Raw genomic sequence first — 19,350 nt, forward strand, 5'->3', positions numbered from 1 at the left:
GAACACTCCCCTGCCCGGTCATCCATGACTGAAGGCCATAAGGACTTCAACAATCCTTTCCCACCTTGTGAACCCACAGGTCCTCTCGAATGCTTAGTTGAACATAAAAAACAATGAGAAATTGAGCACTCAGCACTACTACCAATCCAGCAGAAACAGCGCCATGTGTCTGAACAGCCACAAAACTAAACAAACTCGACAGGACCAGCCTGTCCTCAGGGTCCTTAATTACCAATTGAAAATATATATATAAGTATTATGTACTCCTTAGGGGGAAAAAATGTAGGCGTTCAAATTTAATCAAATATATAAAACATTTATTGGTCAATATACAATGCCCGTATGTGTAATAATAATGTCCGTTATAGCAATATCCAAAATTAAAGGTGTGGAGGTGATGGGGAGACTAGCCCTGGTAATTAAGAATTGGGGGAAATTACCACCTTAACTTTGCACTTACGTTTTTTGGGAAAATGTTATAAAGGTGAGCTTATTTCCCAGCATAGACCAGACAGTTATAAAACTCTTTTTTATTGTGATTGTACTCAGGGTCCTAACCGGCAAGCTGCATAAATTCTTCCACATAGGGGAGAAAAGGAAAACAGACATTATTAACCATAGAACTAACATCTCCAAACAACTGCTGAAGAAGTAACAAAGAGTATCTATCCCAGATGATTCCTGAATGAAGCAAACACAAATAAAAGACATCCTATTGGATACAAAATAAAATATAAGGCAACCCGAAGGTTAACGCCCAAAAGACACAGGCCTGCCCGCAGGACCAGCCAAACGGAGCCCTATCTTACAAAAAACTGGGAAAGATCTCAAACAAATGACAAACAGAAGATAACCCCACATGTCTAATGAGGTGCACCATTCGCATTATCAGACTGAAAGTCCCCACATCTGTTAACGATAGGGTCATTCAATAACTAAAAAAAGATGTCTAAGCAACACGCTAAGGCGCGCAATCCTGTAACGAAAGGCACAACACTCCGGAACAGCTACACCCGCGGGGAACTGTAGAGGCCCACCCCAAGGCGAAAGACCCGGGACAATAGGGCACGAGCACAATCTCAAATGAAAGTCTGGAACCTGCAGACGGACCATCACTAACATTATCTGGAAGTGAAAACGTGCTGCAACCTCCGAGGGGTAACACGTCACTCCGCATGGAGAAACCAAAAACTGGGTTACCCACATTTGTAGAAGTATGAATTGTTAGGGAACTTGCCTCTTGGAGGACGGGGCCCCCAGAGACGGATGGCTCAGCAAGTCCCCTGATTCCCTGAGCCCGAGGAACCAGGCGCTCTCATATGACATATGGAACAAAACTGGTCGACATGTGTCAACGAGGCCAATCCGGACACAGAATCTGAAATGAGCACAGTCTCAGCATCAGAATCCTCCATACCTGGATAGAGGAAAAATCAATATGGACTTGAGTATTAAAACAAAAACGGCACCCGACACCCACAATGGCTGGGGCACTCGCCACCTCCTATGACCAGACCCCTGTGGACTAGAATATCTCCTTCGCCACACGGTCAGGAATGCAGAAATGGGGAATGGAGCGTAACCACGCCCGAACACAAGGTGAACCGTACAGTCCAAAAAAGCGTGCCCAACCAAAAGGCTGCATCACTTCCCAAGGCCTAAAAGTTCTAACCACAAGCCCAAAAACATCACACATAAGCAGGTTGAATCACATAAAAAATATAATTATAAATCCCCCTGTTCAATAACCCCCCGCAGGAGATATTAACCCTTGATTCCAAGATAATAACAGAGACTCACTGAGACTCTTATGTCATATAGTTAGACCCGCAAAGGTGTGGTAGTCTCTCGGGAAAACATTAACATTACAGTACATTGACGATAAAGTAAAATGAAACAAACTTACCGGAATCTACGCTCTGGAACAGGAACACGGCCTTTCAAGTGTGACGAATAGCATTGCCTCCGCCATGGACTTGAGAGAAAAAAAGCAGGCAGCGGAGTGAAGTTCGACAACGCTGATTGCTTGAGGAGCTGTTAATATGAGTCAGGATGGTTTTGCAGAAAGACTCTTCCTGCATCTCCAGACTCTAACTTTCAACCAAGCCCTCACTGAGAGACTGACAGGACTACGTAACCCCTTAATGACAACTGACGTACCAGGTACGTCATGCAAAAACTAACAGTTAATGACAATGGACGTACCTGGTACGTCAGTTGTCTAACAGAGTGCTGGAAGCGATCACAAATGCTTCCAGCAGCTCTGAGGGTATTGCAATGATGCCTCGATATGGAGGCATCCTGCAATACCACTTTACAAGCCTCCGATGCAGAGAGAGCCACTCTGTGGCCCTCTCTGCACCAGTAGCGATGGTGCCAGACTGCCAGTGTCCGCCGGTGTGAGGGTGCGCACGCGTGCACGAGGGGCGAGTGTGCGCGCGCACGTGCGCACATTAGTCACACTGACACCAATGAATGAGGGAGGAAAGGGATTAAAAGGTAAAAAAATGTTTTAAATATAAAAGGATCTGGGAGGGGGTGGGGGTATTGTGGGGGGGCTGCTACACTACAGAAATAGTTTTTAAGTTAAAAATAAAATAAAAATACTTTTTGGGGCTGCCAGTACCCAAGATGGCGGTAATTAGGTAGGGGAGAGGGTTAGAGAGCTGGAAGGGGGATCAGGGAGGTTGGGGCTAAGGCAGGGGTCCATCACAGCTAAAATATTTTATTATTTTTATTTAAAAAAAAACAAAAAAACTCTTATTTAGTACTGGCAGACTTTCTGCCAGTACTTAAGATGGCGGGAACAATTGTGGGGTGGAGAGGGAAGAGAGCCGTTTGGGAGGGATCAGGGGGTGGGATGTGTCAGGTGGGAGGCTGATCTCTAAAATTAACCCTGCAAGCTCCCTACAAGCTACCTAATTTAACCCTTTCACTGCTGGGCATAATTAACGTGTGGTGCGCAGCAGCATTTAGCGGCCTTCTAATTACCAAAAAGCAACGCCAAAGCCATATAAGTCTGCTATTTCTGAACAAAGGGGATCCCAGAGAAGCTTTTACAACAATTTCTGCCATAATAACACAAGCTGTTTGTAAATAATTTCAGTGAGAAACCTAAAATTGTGAAAAATGTAAAGTTTTTTTTTTTTATTTGCTCGCATTTGGCGGTGAAATGGTGGCATAAAATATACCAAAATGGGCCTAAATCAATACTTGGGGTTGTCTACTACACTACACTAAAGCTAAAATTAACCCTACAAGCTCCCTAATTAACCCCTTCACTCCTGGGCATAAAACATGTGTGGTGCGCAGCGGCATTTAGCGGCCTTCTAATTACCAAAAAGCAACCCCAAAGCCATAAGTCTGCTATTTCTGAAAAAAGGGGATCCCAGAGAAGCATTTACAACCATTTGTGCCATAATTGCAGAAGCTGTTTGTAAATAATTTCAGTGGGAAACCTAAAGTTTGTGCCAAATTTTGTGAAAAAGTTAACTTTTTTTTTTTATCTCATTTGGCTGTGAAATGGTGGCATGAAATATACCAAAATGGGCCTAGATCAATACTTTGGGATGTCTTCTAACAAAAAATATATACATGTCAAGGGATATTCAGGTATTCCTGACAGATATCAGGGTTCCAATGTAACTAGCGCAAATTTTGAAAAAAAGTGGTTTGGAAATAGCGAAGTGCTACTTGTATTTATTGCCCCATAAATTGCAAAAAAAAAGCAAAGAACGTGTAAACATTGGGTATTTCTAAACTTAGGACAAAATTTAGAAACTATTTAGCATGGGTGTTTTTTGGTGATTGTAGATGTGTAACATATTTTGGGGGTCAAAGTTAGAAAAAGTGTGTTTTTTTCCATTATTTTTTTTTTTTTTTTTTTTAGTAAATTATAAGACATGATGAAAATAATAGTATCTTTAGAAATTCCATTTAATGGCAAGAAAAACGGTATATAATATGTGTGGGTACAGTAAATGAGTAAGAGGAAAATTACAGCTAAACACAAACACTGCAGAAATGTAAAAAACATAATTTATGTAAGAACTTACCTGATAAATTCATTTCTTTCATATTAACAAGAGTCCATGAGCTAGTGACGTATGGGATATACATTCCTACCAGGAGGGGCAAAGTTTCCCAAACCTTAAAATGCCTATAAATACACCCCTCACCACACCCACAAATCAGTTTAACGAATAGCCAAGAAGTGGGGTGATAAGAAAAAAAGTGCGAAGCATATAAAAAAAGGAATTGGAATAATTGTGCTTTATACAAAAAAATCATAACCACCACAAAAAGGGTGGGCCTCATGGACTCTTGTTAATATGAAAGAAATGAATTTATCAGGTAAGTTCTTACATAAATTATGTTTTCTTTCATGTAATTAACAAGAGTCCATGAGCTAGTGACGTATGGGATAATGACTACCCAAGATGTGGATCTTTCCACACAAGAGTCACTAGAGAGGGAGGGATAAAATAAAGACAGCCAATTCCTGCTGAAAATAATCCACACCCAAAATAAAGTTTAACAAAAAACATAAGCAGAAGATTCAAACTGAAACCGCTGCCTGAAGAACTTTTCTACCAAAAACTGCTTCAGAAGAAGAAAATACATCAAAATGGTAGAATTTAGTAAAAGTATGCAAAGAGGACCAAGTTGCTGCTTTGCAGATCTGGTCAACCGAAGCTTCATTCCTAAACGCCCAGGAAGTAGATACTGACCTAGTAGAATGAGCTGTAATTCTCTGAGGCGGAATTTTACCCGACTCAACATAGGCAAGATGAATTAAAGATTTCAACCAAGATGCCAAAGAAATGGCAGAAGCTTTCTGGCCTTTCCTAGAACCGGAAAAGATAACAAATAGACTAGAAGTCTTACGGAAAGATTTCGTAGCTTCAACATAATATTTCAAAGCTCTAACAACATCCAAAGAATGCAATGATTTCTCCTTAGAATTCTTAGGATTAGGACATAATGAAGGAACCACAATTTCTCTACTAATGTTGTTGGAATTCACAACTTTAGGTAAAAATTCAAAAGAAGTTCGCAACACCGCCTTATCCTGATGAAAAATCAGAAAAGGAGATTCACAAGAAAGAGCAGATAATTCAGAAACTCTTCTAGCAGAAGAGATGGCCAAAAGGAACAAAACTTTCCAAGAAAGTAATTTAATGTCCAATGAATGCATAGGTTCAAACGGAGGAGCTTGAAGAGCTCCCAGAACCAAATTCAAACTCCAAGGAGGAGAAATTGACTTAATGACAGGTTTTATACGAACCAAAGCTTGTACAAAACAATGAATATCAGGAAGAATAGCAATCTTTCTGTGAAAAAGAACAGAAAGAGCGGAGATTTGTCCTTTCAAAGAACTTGCGGACAAACCCTTATCTAAACCATCCTGAAGAAACTGTAAAATTCTCGGTATTCTAAAAGAATGCCAAGAAAAATGACGAGAAAGACACCAAGAAATATAAGTCTTCCAGACTCTATAATATATCTCTCGAGATACAGATTTACGAGCCTGTAACATAGTATTAATCACGGAGTCAGAGAAACCTCTATGACCAAGAATCAAGCGTTCAATCTCCATACCTTTAAATTTAAGGATTTCAGATCCGGATGGAAAAAAGGACCTTGTGACAGAAGGTCTGGTCTTAACGGAAGAGTCCATGGTTGGCAAGATGCCATCCGGACAAGATCCGCATACCAAAACCTGTGAGGCCATGCTGGAGCTATTAGCAGAACAAACGAGCATTCCCTCAGAATCTTGGAGATTACTCTTGGAAGAAGAACTAGAGGCGGAAAGATATAGGCAGGATGATACTTCCAAGGAAGTGATAATGCATCCACTGCCTCCGCCTGAGGATCCCGGGATCTGGACAGATACCTGGGAAGTTTCTTGTTTAGATGAGAGGCCATCAGATCTATCTCTGGGAGCCCCCACATTTGAACAATCTGAAGAAATACCTCTGGGTGAAGAGACCATTCGCCCGGATGCAACGTTTGGCGACTGAGATAATCCGCTTCCCAATTGTCTACACCTGGGATATGAACCGCAGAGATTAGACAGGAGCTGGATTCCGCCCAAACCAAAATTCGAGATACTTCTTTCATAGCCAGAGGACTGTGAGTCCCTCCTTGATGATTGATGTATGCCACAGTTGTGACATTGTCTGTCTGAAAACAAATGAACGATTCTCTCTTCAGAAGAGGCCAAAACTGAAGAGCTCTGAAAACTGCACGGAGTTCCAAGATATTGATCGGTAATCTCACCTCCTGAGATTCCCAAACTCCCTGTACCGTCAGAGATCCCCACACAGCTCCCCAACCTGTGAGACTTGCATCTGTTGAAATTACAGTCCAGGTTGGAAGAACAAAAGAAGCCCCCTGAATTAAACGAAGGTGATCTGTCCACCACGTTAGAGAGTGCCGAACAATCGGTTTTAAAGATATTAATTGACATATCTTCGTGTAATCCCTGCACCATTGGTTCAGCATACAGAGCTGAAGAGGTCGCATGTGAAAACGAGCAAAGGGGATCGCGTCCGATGCAGCAGTCATAAGACCTAGAATTTCCATGCATAAGGCTACCGAAGGGAATGATTGAGACTGAAGGTTTCGACAGGCTGTAATCAATTTTAGACGTCTCTTGTCTGTTAAAGACAAAGTCATGGACACTGAATCTATCTGGAAACCCAGAAAGGTTACCCTTGTTTGAGGAATCAAAGAACTTTTTGGTAAATTGATCCTCCAACCATGATCTTGAAGAAACAACACAAGTCGATTCGTATGAGACTCTGCTAAATGTAAAGACGGAGCAAGTACCAAGATATCGTCCAAATAAGGAAATACCACAATACCCTGTTCTCTGATTACAGACAGAAGGGCACCGAGAATCTTTGTGAAAATTCTTGGAGCTGTAGCAAGGCCAAACGGTAGAGCCACAAATTGGTAATGCTTGTCTAGAAAAGAGAATCTCAGGAACTGATAATGATCTGGATGAATCGGAATATGCAGATATGCATCCTGTAAATCTATTGTGGACATATAATTCCCTTGCTGAACAAAAGGCAATATAGTCCTTACAGTTACCATCTTGAACGTTGGTATCCTTACATAACGATTCAATAATTTTAGATCCAGAACTGGTCTGAAGGAATTCTCCTTCTTTGGTACAATGAAGAGATTTGAATAAAACCCCATCCCCTGTTCCGGAACTGGAACTGGCATAATTACTCCAGCCAACTCTAGATCTGAAACACAATTCAGAAATGCTTGAGCTTTCACTGGATTTACTGGGACATGGGAAAGAAAAAATCTCTTTGCAGGAGGTCTCATCTTGAAACCAATTCTGTACCCTTCTGAAACAATGTTCTGAATCCAAAGATTGTGAACAGAATTGATCCAAATTTCTTTGAAAAAACGTAACCTGCCCCCTACCAGCTGAACTGGAATGAGGGCCGTACCTTCATGTGAACTTAGAAGCAGGCTTTGCCTTTCTAGCAGGCTTGGATTTATTCCAGACTGGAGATGGTTTCCAAACTGAAACTGCTCCTGAGGACGAAGGATCAGGCTTTTGTTCTTTGTTGAAACGAAAGGAACGAAAACGATTGTTAGCCCTGTTTTTACCTTTAGACTTTTTATCCTGTGGTAAAAAAGTTCCTTTCCCACCAGTAACAGTTGAAATAATAGAATCCAACTGAGAACCAAATAATTTGTTTCCCTGGAAAGAAATGGAAAGTAGAGTTGATTTAGAAGCCATATCAGCATTCCAGGTCTTAAGCCATAAAGCTCTTCTGGCTAAAATAGCCAGAGACATAAATCTAACATCAACTCTAATAATATCAAAAATGGCATCACAGATGAAATTATTAGCATGCTGGAGAAGAATAATAATATCATGAGAATCACGATTTGTTACTTGTTGCGCTAGAGTTTCCAACCAAAAAGTTGAAGCTGCAGCAACATCAGCCAATGATATAGCAGGTCTAAGAAGATTACCTGAACATAGATAAGCTTTTCTTAGAAAAGATTCAATTTTTCTATCTAAAGGATCCTTAAACGAGGTACCATCTGACGTAGGAATGGTAGTACGTTTAGCAAGGATAGAAATAGCCCCATCAACTTTAGGGATTTTGTCCCAAAATTCTAACCTGTCAGGCGGAACAGGATATAATTGCTTAAAACGTTTAGAAGGAGTAAATGAATTACCCAATTTATCCCATTCCTTAGCAATTACTGCAGAAATAGCATTAGGAACAGGAAAGACTTCTGGAATAACCGCAGGAGCTTTAAAAACCTTATCCAAACGTATAGAATTAGTATCAAGAGGACTAGAATCCTCTATTTCTAAAGCAATTAGTACTTCTTTAAGTAAAGAGCGAATAAATTCCATCTTAAATAAATATGAAGATTTATCAGCATCAATCTCTGAGATAGAATCCTCTGAACCAGAAGAGTCCAAAGAATCAGAATGATGGTGTTCATTTAAAAATTCATCTGTAGAGAGAGACGATTTAAAAGACTTTTTACGTTTACTAGAAGGAGAAATAACAGACAAAGCCTTCTTTATGGATTCAGAAACAAAATCTCTTATGTTATCAGGAACATTCTGCACCTTAGATGTTGAGGGAACTGCAACAGGCAATGGTACATCACTAAAGGAAATATTATCTGCTTTAACAAGTTTGTCATGACAATTATTACAAACAACAGCTGGAGGAATAGCTACCAAAAGTTTACAGCAGATACACTTAGCTTTGGTAGATCCAGCAGGCAGTGGTTTTCCTGTAGTATCTTCTGGCTCAGATGCAACGTGAGACATCTTGCAATATGTAAGAGAAAAAACAACATATAAAGCAAAATAGATCAAATTCCTTATAAGACAGTTTCAGGAATGGGAAAAAAATGCCAAACATCAAGCTTCTAGCAACCAGAAGCAAATGAAAAATGAGACTGAAATAATGTGGAGACAAAAGCGACGCCCATATTTTTTGGCGCCAAATAAGACGCCCACATTATTTGGCGCCTAAATGCTTTTGGCGCCAAAAATGACGCCACATCCGGAACGCCGACATTTTTGGCGCAAAATAACGTCAAAAAATGACGCAACTTCCGGCGACACGTATGACGCCGGAAACGGAAAAGAATTTTTGCGCCAAAAAAGTCAGCGCCAAGAATGACGCAATAAAATGAAGCATTTTCAGCCCCCGCGAGCCTAACATCCCACAGGGAAAAAAGTCAAATTTTTGAGGTAAGAAAAATATGATAATTTAAAGCATAATCCCAAATATGAAACTGACTGTCTGGAAATAAGGAAAGTTGAACATTCTGAGTCAAGGCAAATAAATGTTTGAATACATATATTTAGAACTTTATAAATAAAGTGCCCAACCATAGCTTAGAGTGTCACAGAAAATAAGACTTACTTACCCCAGGACACTCATCTACATGTTTGTAGAAAGCCAAACCAGTACTGAAACGAGAATCAGTAGAGGAAATGGTAAATATAAGAGTATATCGTCGATCTGAAAAGGGAGGTAAGAGATGAATCTCTACGACCGATAACAGAGAACCTTATGAAATAGACCCCGTAGAAGGAGATCACTGCATTCAATAGGCAATACTCTCCTCACATCCCTCTGACATTCACTGCACGCTGAGAGGAAAACCGGGCTCCAACTTGCTGCGGAGCGCATATCAACGTAGAATCTAGCACAAACTTACTTCACCACCTCCCTTGGAGGCAAAGTTTGTAAAACTGATTTGTGGGTGTGGTGAGGGGTGTATTTATAGGCATTTTAAGGTTTGGGAAACTTTGCCCCTCCTGGTAGGAATGTATATCCCATACGTCACTAGCTCATGGACTCTTGTTAATTACATGAAAGAAATAGCCATTGTCATTAAGGGTAAGAAAATTGAAAAATGGTCCGGTCATTAAGGGGTTAAAACTCCTGTCCCATGCCGAAGAGCACTACCCTCCATAAGAGACAAAAACAAATTTCTGACACTTCTCTGCCATCCTCCTGGGACGAAAGGCAAATAATGACTGGGGGATGAGGGAGTGGGAGGAGTATTTAAGCCTTTGGCTGGGTTGTCTTTGCCTCCTCCTGGTGGCCAAGTTCTTTTTTCCCAAAAGTAATGAATGCAGCAGTGGACTCTTTCCATTTAAGAAGAAAAAAAACAAATGTATTTTTCATGTCCCTTTAAAAAACTATTTTGCTTTTGAATCAATACTATAGAGATAAGTGTTAGAAGAAAATGCTATAAGGCGTTAGCATATCTTATTATTCCTCTGTTACTTTGATGGGTATTTTATTTTCAGGAATATTTTATTCTAAAAAAATAAAATGGTATAGGACAGTAATAGCTGTGATTAGTGGTCTTAGCGATGCACAGAAAAGAGTCAAAGATTATTGTAAAATGAGCATTAACAATGACAGTAAGGGGTTAACAATGCATTAGTAAAACAGGTTTTAAATGTAAAATGAAGCAGCAGTGAGTTCATGATTGTGTACAATAGAGTCCTGGGACTTTACTGATCACTGGCTGATAAGGACAACTCCAGAACAAAGCTCTTGTAATACTTTCAAAACATTGCGCAAAATGTATCATTAGTCAGGTTCGCAAGTAGTTAACTTCTCTGTCTGCAATCGCCACTTGCCCATCTTACGGTGAAATTCAACACTGCACAAGAGGTTTCTCTTGCAATGCTGCCCCCTGCAACCAATGGCGCTAAAGCACTTCAATCACCCCAAACAAGCAAGTGTCACGGTGACTGTCACCACCTGTGGTTGCAGGGTCACTCATACTCCTGTTCTGCATAGCCTCAAATGCAGCTTCATAAATTAACCCCATTATCTTTTACATGGAACAGAAACAGCAGTTTGAGTAGAGTGCCCCTTTAAGTAAATGGTTTAAAAAGCTTTTACAATTCTAAATAAATAAAAAATAATGTTTCGCTAATCTGCCTTTTTACCATTCCCTTAAATTAGCACTTCCTTAGATCTCTATATGGACATATGTGGTTCTCTGCTTATTTTAGGTTGTGCACAGCATTTGCTCACCGGCTGATAACATTCCCTTTGCTTATTGGTCGACAGCGACAAGCCACACACGCATAAAAACACGGGAACATTTCTTTATAAATGTTAAAACAACATGGGCTAACAACAAAATTAACAATATGCCCTTTTAATTAAAGCATTGAAAACCACACTCCGAATTAGATTTACCTAAAAGAGCAGCAAAAATGGGGAATCGGTTTGGATTGAGGTCCAGTTGCTTCGCAACTTCATGCATCAGATACTGGCTGGTCGTGAGACTCTTCCCATTGCGGCTCAGTTTTAGGGCATGGGCACTGAAGTAATACGGGATGTTGCACAGTGCGTAATCAGAGTCGTATGCGACCAAGCCATGGAAACCGTTTTCGCGGCAGAAAGCAATAACTTCTTGGTGGTGATCTTCAATGCTCTGTGCGACCTAGAAGGGGAAGAAAAGGAAGAGTTTTAACCTCTGTCATAAAACAAGATGATCACAAAAAGTCATTACTGCTGTTAAGTGCATATAGCAAATAGGTCTCTGCAAAATTCTCTAAGAAAGCTCACCAGTTCTATGAAACCCCGGATAAAATTATTTAACCCCTTAATGACCACAGCACTTTTCCATTTTCTGTCCGTTTGGGACCAAGGCTATTTTTACATTTCTGCTGTGTTTGTGTTTAGCTGTAATTTTCTTCTTACTCATTTACTGTACCCACACATATTATATACCGTTTTTCTCGCCATTAAATGGACTTTCTAAAGATACCATTATTTTCATCATATCTTATAATTTACTATAAAAAAAATTATAAAATATGAGGAAAAATTGAAAAAAAACCCACTTTTTCTAACTTTGACCCCCAAAATCTGTTACATATCTACAACCACCAAAAAACACCTATGCTAAATAGTTTCTAAATATTGTCCTGAGTTTAGAAATACCCAATGTTTACATGTTCTTTGCTTTTTTTGCAAGTTATAGGGCAATAAATACAAGTAGCACTTTGCTATTTCCAAGCCATTATTTTTCAAAATTAGCGCTAGTTACATTAGAACACTGATATCTTTCAGGAATCTCTGAATATCCATTGACATGTATATATTTTTTTTTAGTAGACAACCCAAAGTATTGATCTAGGCCCATTTTGGTATATTTCATGCAACCATTTCACCGCCAAATGCGATCAAATAAAAAAAATCGTTCACTTTTTCACAAATTTTTTCATAAACTTTAGGTTTCTCACTGAAATTATTTACAAACAGCTTGTGCAATTATGGCTTAAATGGTTGTAAATTCTTCTCTGGGATCCCCTTTGTTCAGAAATAGCATACTTATATGGCTTTGGTGTTGCTTTTTGGTAATTAGAATGCCACTAAATGCCACTGCGCACCACACGTGTATTATGCCCAGCAGTGAAGGGGTTAATTAGGGAGCATGTAGGGAGCTTTTTGGGGTAATTTTAGCTTTAGTGTAGTGTAGTAGACAACCCCAAGTATTGATCTAGGCCCATTTTGGTATATTTCATGCCACCATTTCACCGCTAAATGCGATCAAATTAAAAAAAACGTAAAATTTTTCACAATTTTAGGTTTCTCACTGAAATCATTTACAAACAGCTTGTGCAGTTATGGCACAAATGGTTGTAAATGCTTCTCTGGGATCCCCTTTGTTCAGAAATAGCAGACATATATGGCTTTGGCATTGCTTTTTGGTATTTTGAAGGCCGCTAAATGCCGCTGCGCATCACACGTGTATTATGGCTAGCAGTGAAGGGGTTAATTAGGTAGCTTGTAGAGAGCTTGCAGGGTTAATATTAGATTTAGTGTAGAGCTCAGCCTCCCACCTGAAACATCAGACCCCCTGATCCCTCCCAAACAGCTCTCTTCCCTCCCCCACCCCACAATTGTCCCCGCCATCTTAAGTACTGGCAGAAAGTCTGCCAGTACTAAAATAAAAGCTATATTTGTTTTTTGGTGGTATTTTTAAAAGCATATTTAAATATGCTGCTGTGTAAAAGTCCCCCCTTAGCCCCCAACCTCACTGATCCCCCCCAAACAGCTCTATAACCCTCCCACTCTAACTTAATTGGCGCCATCTTGGGTACTGGCAGCTGTCTGCCAGTACCCAGTTTATAAGAAAAAATGTTTTTGTTGTACATTTTTTTAACGTTTCTGTAGTGTAGCTTCCCCCCACACAAAAACCAACCCCCCACCCCTCCACGATCTCTTTTTGTGTTTTTTTTTGTTGTGCTTATGCTACTTTTAACTTTTAACTTTTAATTCATTTTCCGTAGTGTAGCGGTTCCCACCCGCTCCCGCCCCGTGCACGCGCCCGCCCGCCACCCTCCGTGCACGCGCGCGCGCGTCCGTGCGCGCCCCCGACGGTCCCGCCCCCGATCCCGCCCCCCTCAACGTCACACGGCACACCGATGGCCGCCCACCCCGCCTCCCAAGTCGGCTCCCACCCACCAACGATACCGGCCATCGATGTCCGGTGCAGAGAGGGCCACAGAGTGGCTCTCTCTGCATCGGATGGCCATGTCAGGTTATTGCAGGATGCCTCCTTATCGAGGCATCACTGCAATAACCGGAAAGCAGCTGGAAGCGAGCAGGATCGCTTCCAGCTGCTTTCCACACCGAGGACGTGCAGGGTACGTCCTCAGGCGTTAACTGCCTTTTTTTTGAGGACGTACCCTGCACGTCCTCGGTCATTAAGGGGTTAAAGGCAGTTTTTACTTTAAAGTGATGGTAAACTCTCCCCTTTGTAGAATCAGATGCAGAATGTTAGTGATATTTTAGATGGGTTTCATTCATCAGCTGTAATGAAGATGCGCTATAACTTACTTTTTAATATAGCTATAAAATTCAAACACCCAGGGTTCCGTCGCCAAATTCATAAGTCAACTTTTCTGTGGGCTAACGGTTTGAATTGTTGTCCAATCAGCGCTCTAGCTACAACAAAAGTGCCATATGGGGAGAGCGCTGATTGGAGAACAAGTCAAACCGTTAGCTCACAGAAAAATTGACTTTTGAAGTTGGCGGTGGAAGCCTGGGTGTTTGAATTTCATATCTTTATTAAAAAGTAATTTAAAGTGAATGTAAATTTTAATGCTAAAGTGCCCGTTTTTTTAAAAATTCGATTAATACCTTTCTGACCCCTCCCCCACATTTCAAAAAAAGTACTACGAGCTTAAGCAGGCCAGGGACACGTTTTTAACCCAACAACATCTCAAGTTTGACATACATAGGCAGGGTAGATACTTTCGCCAGGGTAATAAATCTGGTAAACTGCTGGCCAAACTGGTTCACTCTTACCGCCCCAAATCTTATATAGCGGCTATAAACTCCCAGTCCAACTGACTTCAGACAATAAAGACATTATGACGGAATTTGTTAAGTATTACAAGGAACTATACACTAGTCAGACAATAGATCATGAGGCAAAGATGAGGTTCTGGAGCTCGGTGCAGCTACCCACTATTTCTGAAGAGCAAAAATCGGCCCTTAATGCCCCGATCCATGTACAGGAGATTATCAAGGCCATACGATATAGCAAATTAGGGAAGGCCCCAGGCCCGGATGGGCTGCCCTCTGAGTATTTCAAGCTTTTGAGTGAGGAAATAGCTCCCACCTTAGCCTCTCTATTTTCAGCATACCTGGAAGGGGCGTCACGAATGGATAAGCGTTTCTCAGAAGCGAACATCTGCTTGATTCCTAAACCTGACAGGGACCACACCCAGATCTCATCATACCGCCCAATCCCCCTGCTTAATGGGGATTACAAACTTTTGACAAAGATCCTGGCTGACCGTCTAGCGAAGGTCTTGCCGTCTGTTGTACACATGGACCAGACAGGCTTTGTAAAAGGGAGGTCCTCTGTGCTTAATATCCGGAAAGTTCTAGCCATTTCTTCACATTATTGATATAATGCAACATCTCAAACCCCATCCAAACTGCCAGATGCGTGCCTTTTGGCACTTGACGCGGAAAAGGCATTTGATCGGATAGAGTGGGATCATTTGCACACTTCCCTAGAACAATTCGGAATTTCGGGTTGCTTTGCTGACTTCCTCCGTACACTGTATCAGGCCCCTATGGCATCCCTCATAGTCAATGGAGAGCTTTCCCCCTCTTTTGTACTTCAGAGGGGAACTAGGCAGGGCTGTCCCCTTTCCCCCGTTGTTTGATCTGGCCATAGAGCCCCTGGCCCCATATATTAGACAACATTGTGCAGGACTTTATGTGCTTGGACATAAATATCATCTCTCATTATATGCAGACGCCCTACTCCTGTTTGTGCGTGACCCCAGTAACAACCTCCAGCCCCTCCTAGATACCATCAGCTATTCTGGTCCTTTTCGGGGTATAAAATCAATGTTGATAAATCGGAGGTAACCTGGTTGCAGAACCTCGGTGACACCACATTATCAGGCAGTGGCCTCAGGGTAACAGAGGGATCTTTCAAATATCTTGGGATCCTTTTACACATTGATCCCACAAAACTATACCACCTCAACCTCACAGGAGTCATTGCAAACATCAAACAATTATTGTCAGGTTGGACAAGGCTCCCCTTGTCCCTTTCGGGGAGGGTTCAGCTTTTTAAGATGATCGCCCTTCCTAAGCTCCTCTATCCGCTACAGATGTTGCCTCTTCTTTTGACACGTAAGGACGCTGCCTCTCTCCAGGCCTCATTAGGTCGCTTTATATGGCAAGGGAAAAAACATAGGATAAGTAAAAAGTATCTATTTATGTCCTCTAGTGAGGGTGGGCTTCGCCTTCCAAACATTATCTGGTATAACTGGTCTACATTGTCTAAGATTGTCTTGGACTGGATGGTAGGGAATGCATATTTCACCGTCCCTGAATTAGAGGGTGGTCTTGTTAGGCCATTGCATTTAGCTTTCCTGCCCCACTCACCTCTCAAATCGCTTCCCCTATCCATACAATCTCATATATTATTCAAAGATCCTCTGAGGGCGTGGTCCGGGATTTGTAAGCTATGGGGGACACAACATCTAGTGACTAAATATTTACCAATTCAGGGCAATTTACAGTTCCTCCCTGGTTACACGACTGAAGTGTTTGCTACATGGCACCACCGACATCTTACAAGGCTTCACCAACTTTTTAACCCACTCACTTTAGATATCACACCCTTTTCTGAATTGCAAAGCTCGCACGATCTCCCGGGGACACATAGGTTTGCGTATTTTCAATGCAGGCATTATCTGTATAAACTGATCTCAGACAAGCTGTTGACTACCGAGCCTTCCAATATTGATAAATTGTGTGCTCTGGCTAAGCAGGGCTCTTATAAGATATCGCACACTTATGACCTATTGCTTAAACACTGTGAAGGATCTACTAGACAGGGACTTGTAACGTAATGGGCAAACAGTAGAGAACTGTCGGTGGACTCTGACCTCATTACAGGGAGCCTTGGGAAGGTACACGGCTAGTACAATCTCGGCCAATCTAAGGGAGACACATATGAAATTAATCCATCAGTCTTACATCACACCTGGCATTCGAGCTAGATGGGTCTCGGGGGCGGAAAACATCTGTAATAAGTGTAGGTACCCATAGCCTTTTTTCATCTGTTTGACTATTATATATGTATGTTCTTACACAGGGGTTAAGATACCCTTTATGTTCTAATAAAGTTTGATTTTTTTATCCATATACTTGGTGCTCCTGTTATACATTTTTTCTGAAGCTTAGCTTATCATTTGGCCAAACAGTGAGCACAGGATTTGGATATAAACTGTGGTTGGTGAGCTAGTGGCACACTGCATTGGCTGTCTTTTCTTCCAAGGGATTCAGGTGGACGTTTTTTATGGCCCCAAAAGTAAAACTAGTGGGCAGAAAATAGGAACCCTGGATTACATGGCTCAACTGTTCACATCAACACTGGATACAGCATCCGGATCTGAGGAAACATCTCACCAAGAGACTGAATAGTGGTGAGTCAGTCAATTTATTTTATTGTATATACGGATGTCTGGGAGTGGTCCCTTGTGAATAACAATACTGTGGGGGTTGTTTTGGGGAACACCGTCACATTTCTACCTTTACAAACAGCCAAAATTTTGCAGTGGCCTTACAAGGACTTATTCATAAGTTACCGTTAACAATTTAGACTCTTTACATTTTTTGAATAACAGTGCATACACCTTAACCATTCCCCTACTGAACTTCATATGTAGGTACCCATACCCAGACTGGATTCACTTACTGTGGGATTGCCCCAAGCTGAGAGGATTCTGGTTTAGAGTTTCTTATTGGTTGGCAAAAGTAACAAATCAACAGGTGACTCTTACAGCACAACATGTTATATTTTTGATACCCAAGGACAGAATTTATAAGTTTGACATTTTTATCACCACTGTCTTAATGCTTGCTAGGACGGTCATTCTGAAGGGGTGGGCTAGCAATAGAGCACCTCCATTCAGGCAGCTGCTTGGCAGGGTACACACCCAAAATGTTGACTGAGCAGGCAGACACAAAAGGGGATCCGGAGAAAAGAGTCAGGAAATTTATCCACAAGTGAGAGGCTTATCTTCTATTTCTTTCACCTAGAGTAAGAGACAGTGTTATATACCCATTTAGAAATAGCCTTTTCATCTTGAGTGAGAACCTCCGAGGTAAATGGTGCCTACAGACTGACTGACTTGTCTCGCTTATGTGTGAATACTGGAGGTCTTGAGATTTGTACAATCACTGGATGTTGCTGCTTGGTCTGTGGGGGGAGAGTCGAAGGGCCCGGGTAAGTGCTAATATTATTCTTTGTGAATTGTCTTAATATTTTTGTTTTGTTTTTTTTGTTTTTGTTTTATTTTTGGTTGTTTACCTGGGGAAAAAAAAATGAAAATTGTGTGGACAGTTTGATTACCTGCCTCTGCAGGAGGAAATCTTCCTTTATTTCATCAGTCATTATGATGGACTTGGCGAATCTTACAAGTGCTTTGGCATTTCTTATTGTTAAGCTTGTCATGTATATGGTGGATCATTTTGTCCTCACTACTTATAAATAAAGTTATTAAAAAAAAAAATTCGATTAAAAACAGGGGCACTTTAATTCATCAAAATTTCACTTGTGTCGTGAAAACACTTACCTTTTCATCTTGACAGTCGCTCCAACTTCCTCCACCCGTCGCAAAGCCTCTTCCTGGGTCTAAAATGAGGAATCCGGCTTCCTCCAATCACGGCATTGAATCAGACACTGATTCCCCCGGGGGGAATCCGTGATTGGAGGATGACCTATCCATCATTTCTGACGTCAGAAATGGCTTGCAACGACCAGGGGAAGCTGGAGCGGCTGTCAAGTTTAAAAGGTAAGTTTTTTTTCACAATAGGAGTGAAAAGTAAATTTTGCCCCTGTTTATAATCGAATTTTTAAAAAACGGGCACTTTAGCATCAAAATTTACATTCACTTTAAAGCGCAACTATATTACAACTGATGAATTAAACTCAATCTAAAATATCCCTAACAGTCCGGATCTGATTTTATAAAGGGGAGAGTTTACCATCACTTTAAGAACAGTGTGCTTACAAAATGGCAGTGTTAAAGGAACAGTATGATTCAGATAGAGCATGTCATTTTAAATAACTTTACATTTTACTTCATTTGTTTTGTTGTCTTGTTATCCTTTGTTAAAAAGCATACCTAGGTAGGGGCAGCAATCCACTACTGGGAGCTAGATGCCGAATGGTGGCTGCACTTATATGCTTCTTGACACCATCTAACTCAAGGCGTTCAGCTAGCCCCCAGTAGAGCACTGCTGCTTTTGAGCCTTTCTAGGTATGGCTTTTAACAAAGGATGTTGAGAGAACAAAGAAGTTTTGAGAATACAAGTAATCTGTAAAGTTGTTTAAAAATTCATGCTCTGTAAAACCTTTAGTATACTGTATAATACAGATTGTAATGCAATGCTTAATTAGTGATATATACAGTGCAGACATTTGTTTTTTTGTGTCCTTTTTACTTTCAGCACGAGTGGAACCCAGCTGAACCCTGTTAACAGCGCTGTTATCAGTCACACATAGTAACAGTTATAAAACCAGCTCCTTACATTTTAGCATTTTCCACAGCACTCCGCTATGTTTCACCCACGTTATTGTATCTCATCACCTAAAAATAACACGTCAGGAATCTGCCAAGCATTTATAAAAAACACAAAGATATCATGGAGGCTGTTATTAAAATCAAGACCATTACAACCACCTCGTCTGTGCCCTTTATAATTTTCATACAAAGGTCACAGTAACCGTAAACCAGAGAGGTGGAAAAAGCTA

The 19,350-nt window shown here is 41.0% G+C and overlaps 1 protein-coding gene across 2 annotated transcripts in view; it reads right to left on the reverse strand.

Annotated features, from left to right (window-relative positions):
* The window catches only part of FAM120A (family with sequence similarity 120A), a 297,370-nt gene that overhangs the window by 233,558 nt on the left and 44,462 nt on the right, over positions 1 to 19,350 (reverse strand). For both annotated transcript variants that reach the window (XM_053720687.1, XM_053720685.1), the window contains exon 2: positions 11,244 to 11,490. In XM_053720687.1, coding sequence (XP_053576662.1) covers positions 11,244 to 11,490 — 247 coding nt within the window. The remainder of the gene's footprint in view (positions 1 to 11,243; positions 11,491 to 19,350) is intronic.

The sequence above is a fragment of the Bombina bombina genome, chromosome 7 (genome assembly GCF_027579735.1).
Source record: "Bombina bombina isolate aBomBom1 chromosome 7, aBomBom1.pri, whole genome shotgun sequence".
Classification (NCBI taxonomy): Eukaryota; Metazoa; Chordata; class Amphibia; order Anura; family Bombinatoridae; genus Bombina; species Bombina bombina.